Source organism: Crocuta crocuta, unplaced genomic scaffold, assembly GCF_008692635.1.
Source record: "Crocuta crocuta isolate KB4526 unplaced genomic scaffold, BGI_CrCroc_1.0 scaffold445, whole genome shotgun sequence".
NCBI lineage: Eukaryota > Metazoa > Chordata > Mammalia > Carnivora > Hyaenidae > Crocuta > Crocuta crocuta.
In genome coordinates, this window is record NW_027530847.1 from 679,658 (window position 1) to 688,663 (window position 9,006).

A 9,006-nucleotide genomic window follows, 5' to 3' on the forward strand; every position below is an offset into this window, starting at 1 on the left:
ATTTCTAGCAAAATTTCTGATACATCGTAGGTGTTCAGTAAATAGACTTGAGATAGCTAGTTTGGAGGCCAGTCCAAGAATCCTGGGACAAAATATGTGTGTGTGTATGTGTGTGTGTGGTATGTATGCACATCTTTTGGGGGAGGATACAAGCTTTTACCATGGAAAGGTCCTAAGCTCCCAAAAGGCTAGAGCCACTGTTGCAGTTTAAGGAATAACTGGCTATGGAAATTAAGGAAAAACCTGTACCTGTGAGGATTGAAGGAGAGGTCTAGAGTGACTATGTTTAATGAGCTCAGATCAGATTACATAGCTGGACAAGTTCAAGTCTCACAGGGAGTATTTAAAATTATGATTGTTCTAGGAGATACCAAAAGGACACAGGAACTGGCTTGAAAGGACTACCATTGGTCAAATTTGAGACAATTTGAGCATTAAAAAGAATAATGAAAGAGAAATGAAAACATATATCCCCAAAACTTGTATAAAAATGTTCAAACTTGTATAAACCTATATAAGGTTAGCTTTATTTATAATAGCCCGAAACTAGAAATAACCCAGACATCCAACAGCAGGAGAATGGGTAAACAAATTGAGTATTTTCGTACAGTGGAATACTTCACAGCAATAAAAAGGATTGGGCCACTGATGCATAGAACAATATGGATGAATCTCAAAAACATTATGCTGAGTGAAAGAAGCAAAACACAAAGACTACATACTGTATGTTTCTATGTGCATTAAGTTCTAGAACAGCCACAACTAACCTACGATGATGAAAATCAGAACAGTGGTTGCCTGGAGGGCAGGCGTTGACCAACTAGGAGTGTGAGAAACTCAATGGAGTGATAGAAATGTTTTATATCCATTGGGGCCTTGGTTAGATTGGGGTGTTGTTTACACAAGTATAAACATATGTCAAAATTCATCTGATTAAACACTTAATGTCTATGCATTTCTCCAAGAAATCTCAGCCTCAAGACTGAGAATATCTTGTTCCCCAACTAACTTTCACTCAGTTTTTACCATCCTTGTGTGGATTACAATGCTGGTGGTGGAAAAATAGTGATTTTTCTAACTTTATCATTTCTTCCCTTTTATTAGAGCATATTCTGAAAAAAAAAGCTATTCCATTTTTTATCTGGGGTCTAAGGACTCAGAGATTCTTTTTTTTATGTAATCCTCAGATTACTTATTAATTACAAAGGGGAAAATGTACCTTTCCAATAAGACATCTGGTAGACACCACATTAGCCAAGAGATCAAACTTGGCATCATTGATAATGGGATAAATTTATGCTATTTCCTCCTGATGTGAAGAAATGGGGAAGACATGCTATCATCTATGTAGTATTCTTGCTAAAAAGCTGAGCCCAATCCATTCATGAGAAAATAGTCAAGAAGATCCAGGTGGTAGGACATTCAGCAAAGTTGGACTCTTAAAAATTGTCAGTTTCATGAAAGACAGAAAAGATGAGGGACTCTTCCAGATTAAAAGACACTAAAGAGTCATGATATTAAAAATGCATGATCCTGGGGTGCCTGGGTGGCTCAGTTGGTTAAGCATCCAACTTCTGCCCAGGTCACGATCTCACAGTTTGTGGGCTCAAGCCTCGCATCGGGCTCTATGCTGACAGCTCAGAGCCCAGAGCCTGCTTCAGATTCTGTGTGTATCTCTCTCTCTGCCCCTCCCCTGCTTCCACTCTGTCTTTGTCTCTCTCAAACATAAATAAAACATTTAAAAACAAAAACAAAAACAAAATAACAAAATGCATGATCCTTGGTGTACCTACCTGGCTCAGTTGGTTGAACATGCAATTCTTGATCTCAGGGTTGTGAGTTTGAGCCCCACAGTGGCTATAGAGATTACTTAAAAAATAAACTCTTAAAATTAAAAAAGAAAGAAAACAAAATGCACGATCCTTGATTGAATCTTGAGTGAGGGTGGGGAGACTATAAGGGACATTCTGGTGGCAATTGCAGATGCTTGCATATGGAAAATAGGGTAACATTATATCAACATTAAATGTCTTGGGTGTGATGATGCCATGGTTATTAGGAGCATGTCCTTGTTCTTGGGAGGTATATGCTAATATATATAAAAAGGGTGGGTCCCACACAATAGTATAAGCTCCATGAGAGTAGAGAGACTTTTGTTTCTTTTATTTAGCACTATATCCTTAACACCTACAGCAGTGCCTGGCACTTAAGACTGTACTCAACAAACATTTAAAAAATTAAAAAAAAAATTTTTTTTTAAAAATTTTTAGTGTTTATTTATTTGAGGGAGAGAGAGAGAGAGAGAGAGAGAGAGAGGACGCCTGCATGAGTAGGAGAAGGGCAGAGAGGGAGAGGGAGACACAGAATCCGAAGCAGGCTCTAGGCTCTGAGCTGTCACCACAAAGCCTGATGTGGGGCTCAAACTCACAGACAATGAGATCATGATCTGAGATGAAGTAAGACGCTTACCAACTGAGCCATCCAGGTGCCCTTCAACAAACATTTTTGAAACAAATCACTGAGAGATTGAACATTAGAAATATAATAGGAAAAAGGAAAAGAAATGGAAAGCGAGCAAAATATATAATTGAAATACCACCACAAGACAATACATGATGACTACGTGGGACAGCTGTTTCTATGGTCTGACTATAGCTGTGCCAGTTGCTTTGATTAAAATTACTTCTCTATGATTAAACAAGTTGCCCTAGAAAATCTATCTGACCAACTAAGATGAGTTTGGTAACTCATTTACAAGAAGTAATATTCTCTGAGTAACATCAGCATGTTTGATTAAACCATTTGGGACTATTGTGGGGGGAAAAAATTACCCAGTTTAGGAGTTTCATTTTTTCTAACGCTGACCCCAGTTGACATCAACTGGCTTCTTCTGGGAGGGTACTACGCCCTCTGGTGGTGAGAGACACACATCTGGTTTCAATGGAAAAGGCCTGAAGAACAGAGATGAAGTGGAAAGAATGCCTTTACCCAGAGATTTCTTTCTTTTAATATAAATAGTTTATTATCAAGTTGGTTTCCATATAACACCCAGTGCTCATCCCCACAAGTACCCTCCTCCACGCCCATCACCCCCCGTCCCCTCCCCCCCATCCCCATCAGTCCTCAGTTTGTTCTCAACATTTAAGAATCTCTCATGGTTTGCATCTCCCCCTCTCGCCCCCATTTTCCCCCCTTTTTCTCCCCCATGGTCCTCCGTTAAGTTCCTCCTAATCCTCCTAAATGTGCAAACATATGGTATTTGTCCTTCTCTGCCTGACTTATTTCGCTCAGCATAACACCCTCAAGGTCCATCCATGTTGCTACACATGGCCAGATTTCATTCTTTCTCATTGCCATGTAGTATTCCATTGTATAGATAAACCACATCTTCTTGATCCATTCGTCCATTGATGGACACTTAGGCTCTTTCCATGTTTTGGCTTTTGTTGAGAGTGCTGCTATGAACATTGGGGTACATGTGCCCCCATGCATCAGCACTCCTGTATCCCTTGTTTACCCAGAGATTTCTGAAAACGTATCTCCTTATTTCCTAGACACAGGGTGACCTTAAAGGCTGAATTTGATGTTACTATCTTGGACTCAATGAGTAGCCAGCTTTGGGGAATGCCTGAACTAGTCCGGGCTGAGCAAGGTACAAATTTAGGAATGGAAAGTGACTTTTTTTTTAATGTTTTTTTTTTCTTTATTTCTAGGAGAGAGAGAGAGACAGCGTGAGAGCAGGGGAGGGTCAGAGAGAGAGGGAGTCACAGACTGAAGCAGGCTCCAGGCTCTGAGCTGGCAGTCAGCACAGAGCCGGACGCGGGGCTCGAACTCACGAACCGCGAGATCATGACCTAAGCAAAAGTCGGACGCTTAACCGACTAAGCCACCCAGGCGCCCCAGAAATGGAAAATGACTTTTGAGTCAAAGCTTACATGGAAAGACTTGTCCCCAGCATGATGAGTGCCAGGGAAAACCTGAAGGGCCATTTGAACCGTGAAATTTGTGAGGATCTTGTTTCCTTGCCCATCCTGACAGGATGAGAATATACTCCACCATTTACCTCAGGAAGAACTCTGCGTGGAATCCTGGGGCTGTGATTGCTCGAGGTAGACTGGCTGCTGCCCAGAGAGCTCCCCAAAGCCCAGTTTGTATCCCTGGAAATGCCTTTTCTTTCAATTTATAACATTAAAATACTTTTTTCCTGAGTGTAAAAATGATACATGGCTGGTAAAGATGATGTGGTATCTATACACAATAGAATATAACTCAGCCATCAAAAAGAATGGAATCTTGCCATTTGCAATGATGTGGATGGAATTGGAGAGTATCATGTGAAGTGAAATTAGTCAGAGAAAGACAAAGACAAATACCACATGATTTTACTCATATGTGGAATTTAAGAAACAAAACAAGCAAAGGGAAGAAGGAAGAGACAGATTTTTTTCAAGTTTTATTTATTTATTTTGAAAGAGAGAGAGAGAGAAAATGAGCAGGGAGGGGCAGAGAGAGAGGGGGACAGAAGATCCAAAGTGGGCTCCTTGCCAACAGCAGAAAGCCCAATGTGGGGCTTGTACTTGTGAATTGTGAGATCATGACCTAGCCAAAGTCAGCTGTTTAACCAACTGAGCCACCCAGGCACCCTCAGATTCTTTTTTCTTATGTTTGTTTATTTTTGAGAGAGAGAGAGAGAGAGAGAGTGTGTGTGCACGTGTGAGTGGGAGGAAGGACAGGGAGAGAGAAGAGAGAGACTTCTAAGAAGATTCCACACTGTCAGCTGTCAGTGCAGACCCCGACACGGGGCTCAGTCTCACCAACTGTCAGATCATGACTAGAGCAAAAATCAAGAGTCAGATACTAAATCCACTGGGCTACCCAGGTGCCCCAAGAAACAAAGTCTTAGTCATATTGAACTGTTGGTTACCAGAGGGGAGGGACAGGTAAAACAAGTGATGAGAATTAAGGAGTGAACTTGTGATGAGCACAGGGTGATGTATGGAACTGTTGATTCACTGTACACCTGAATCTAGTATTACACTGTATGTTAACCAGCTGAAATTTAAATAAAAACTTTAAAAGATTATACGTGGCCTATGTAAAAATTTATGAAAAATATTAATAAAGTAAAAATCACCTGAAATCTGTCTACATTGTGGTAACCACCACTAGCATTTTTGATGTTTCTTTTGGGTAATTCTGTACATATAACCACATAGAGTAAGAATGTCTAAGTATATATTAATGGGCTTATGATATTCCTATTCCTGTGTAACTTGTTTTATTTTTCTTTCAACAATGTGTGGCAAGCATCTTCCTACCCAGTTATAGATACATAATTTTAAAAGTTTTTAAATGGTAAAATTTTAAAGTTATATATACTCATAATAAAATGCAAGTAACAGTGTAAAAGTTAGGAAAATGAACATTCTTCCCTACTTCCTCATTTGATTCTGTAGTGATAACTGCTTCTAACCACTTTGTGCAAAATCTTCCAGACTTTGTAATATATCCATAAAATATATAAATAGATAATTTTTGATACAAATGGGATCACATGATACATCACGGTCTTCCATGAGCTTTTTTTCTTTTTCCTCTTCTTTTCCCATGAGCTTTTTTCACTTAAAGCTGTGTCTTGAACATCTTTGCAAGTCAGTGAGTGTGTGTGTGTGTGTGTGTAGTCTATTCCTTTTAATGACTGCAGAGTATTCTATTGTATAGATGAAACACACTTTACCTAGTCCCATATTAATGGATATTTAGATTGTTTCCAATGTTTTGACATATATCTGCCTCAGTAACTATTTTAATAATTCATCTTTGTATATTTGTTTGTTATTAAAACATAACTTTTTAGAAGCAGATCAAAAGATAAGCATGGTTAATTTTATTTGAAATCTTAGTATATTATCTTTATTTTATAAACAGTGGTAATCAATGACTCAAATATTCCATTATAGTCAAATATTGGAATCTATTTAAACATGCTACTATTTTATGGTGACATTGTTTATGTTTTTGCAATCACAAATAATACAATAATAAATCTGTCTACATTGTGATAACCACCACTAGCATTTTTGATGTTTCTTTTGGGTAATTCTGTACATATAACCACATAGAGTAAGAATGTCTAAGTATGTAAATCATCATCATAGCAACTAAAATCATTAGGGGAGAATCCTAAAGGAGTAATTATTGAGGCAAAAAGTTTGGCTTTCTTATGACTTAATTCATATCGCTAAAAATTGCTTTCCAGAAAGGTATATCAATTTATGTACTCACTATCTGCACTCTAGTACTAGTGAAATTGAGGGTGGGCATCTTTTTACACATTTACTGGCCATTGATTTATCTTCTGTGAATTGAATGTTCCTTTCTCTTTTTTTAATGTTTATTTATTTATTTATTTTGAGAGACAGAGAGAGAGAGACAAAGAGAGAGAGAGAAAGAGAGAGAGAATATGTGCGCATGAGGGAAGGGCAGTGAGGAGACAGAAAATTCCAAACCGGCTCTGCACTGTCAAGGCAGAGCCTGGCATGGGGTTTGAACTCACAAACTATGAGATCATGAACTGAGCTGAAGTCAAGAGTTGGAGGTTTAATCAACTGAGACACCTAGGCACCCCACCCCATTCATTTCTATTTTTCTACTGGGTTGTTTGTCTTTTCCTTGTATTTTTGTAGGAGTTCATGCATCTACTTGGTAATTCATTGATCCGACAAACAAATATTTGATCACCTGCTATGTGCTAAGTACTATTCTAGGTGCTGGAGATGAATACAACAATGAACAAAACAGACCAAAAGTATACTCTAGGAGGGGTGCAGAAAGTAAACAATTTTATGTCAGGTGGAGGTAGTGCTGTAAAAGCAAGCAAACAAACAAAGCAGGTAATAAGATGGAGAGTGTAAGAAATGCTATTTTATATGGATGGTCACGGAAGGTCTCCACTTAAACAGTAACCTGGAGACCATGAGGAAGCAAGCCATTCAGAGAGCATCCTGGGAATGAGAACTTAAGGCAGAGCACACACAGTGTTCTTCATAAATTCTGGATATTGACTCTTTCCCAGAATATGTCTTGCCTTTTATGGTTGTTTATAGTGTCTTGCACAGAAGTTTTTATATTATTGAGGTCAAACTTGTCAATTTTTTCCTATTCATGACTCTTGGGTTTTATGATTGAGAACAACTTTTCTACCCCTAAATCATAAAAGTATTTTCATATATTCACTTCTATTATTCATTGCTTTTTTAGTAAACTTGAACAATCATCATCATTATCCAGTTTTAGAACTGTACTTTGATTTTGTTATATATAGCTTTTAATAGGTCTGAGATTCATTTTAGCTTTTGGGGTGAAGTTAAAGACCTAAACTTTTTTTTTCTTTCCGCAATGATTTGAAATATCTTCCTCACCATATGCTCAACTTCCATGTACCCATGGGACTTTTCCTGGTCTCCCTGTTCCAGTGGTCAAAAAGGGACAGGATTTTATTTGGTCCATGGAGTTTTCAAAGTTTGGGAATTTCACTTAAAACTCCAGATTTTTGGCTTTTCTGGAAAAACTAGAAGTTCCAAGCAACAATCTGCCAGAAGCCAGTAGAGACTATTCATTTTAAAATGGGTATCATTGCCTCTCATTTTCCTTTCCTGGGAGGAGTCTTGTAACAGGCATTTTATAGGAACTGTCGCAAGCAAATTGGGATAATGAGCACCATGCCTGCTCTCCCAGCATAATTATTAATAGTGTCTTTTTTAAAATAATTTTAAAAATATTTTTATTTATTTCTAGGGGGGAGAGAGAGAGACAGCGTGAGCAGGAGAGGGTCAGAGACAGAGGGAGATACAGACTCTGAAATAGGCTCCAGGCTCTGAGCTGGCAGCCAGCACAGAGCCCGACCTGGGGCTCGAACCCACGAACCGCGAGATCATGACCTAAGCGAAAGCCGGTCGCTTAACCGACGAAGCCACCCAGGCGCCCCTATTAATAGTGTCTTTTTATTCTTAAAAGTGTTCTGGTTTGGGTGATGAATTATGAGTCACAATCTCCACCATTCCTTATTGCATCACACCCAGGACCCCTCTTTATTTATGCTACAAGACCCCTTCCAGGAAAGGAAAAGGGGAGGCAACAATGCAATCCGGACACAGAAGCTTGCCATGATTACATGGGCTCAGAGAAAAAATACTATCTGGTGGGGAGAAATTAGGACAAGGTTCCTCTGACAAAGGATATAATGTCATAATTTACCCATTCCCTTCCCTTCCGTTATTTCATTTAACTTCACAACAACCTAACCACTTACACAGCTGATCCACTCTGCTATTGTGCATTTATTTGTGTATGGATCTGCCCTCTTCTTCTGTAACCTGCATTCCAAAACAGGATCCTAATTAGTCTGTTCTGCTCACCATAGTATTCCCAGCGACCGGTTCGGAGTGGGCACAGAGCAGGCCCCTAGGAACTATTTACTAGCTGAACAGACTCCCAGGAACTACTGACTGAATGAACTAAGGAAATTAAGGGGCAGAGAGCCGAGGTCTGTCCGCACGGAGTCAGGGGTAGAGAGAGGCAGGCAGGAATCAGTCTGGACGGCTTGATTCCTGGACTGGAACCCAGGAGTTTTCCTAGCCAATTGGCTGTAACCTCCCCAAAAAGGGAACAAATGGGAGAGTGCGCACGCAGGTACAGTGGTCCTCGCCGGAACGCAAGACCGAGGGGCCCCAAAAACAAGTGGCGCAGGAAACGCCACATTGCTCTTTCGCACCTGCCTCCCCTGAGAACAAGACTACATTTCCCAATAGAGCTCGCGGCGCGCACGGACCGTGCCACGCGGCTTGCGCCTCCGCCGTCGTCCCGCTGGGGGCGCTGCGGCGACCCCTCCGCCGCCCCGTAGAAATCTCCGCGGCCCCGGGGCCGCTTGCTTCCTGTTTGTCGGACGAGGAGACATGGCGGCGGCGCCGGCGGCTGCTGGGTCAGGGGCCGGCCGGGGGCGACGGG

The 9,006-nt window shown here is 40.4% G+C and overlaps 1 protein-coding gene across 1 annotated transcript in view; it reads left to right on the forward strand.

Annotated features, from left to right (window-relative positions):
- Window positions 1–8,954: 8,954 nt before the first annotated feature.
- Window positions 8,955–9,006, forward strand: part of TRPC4AP (transient receptor potential cation channel subfamily C member 4 associated protein) — a 69,335-nt gene continuing 69,283 nt past the window's right edge. The window contains exon 1 of the mRNA XM_077769367.1: window positions 8,955–8,980. Coding sequence (XP_077625493.1) covers window positions 8,955–8,980 — 26 coding nt within the window. The remainder of the gene's footprint in view (window positions 8,981–9,006) is intronic.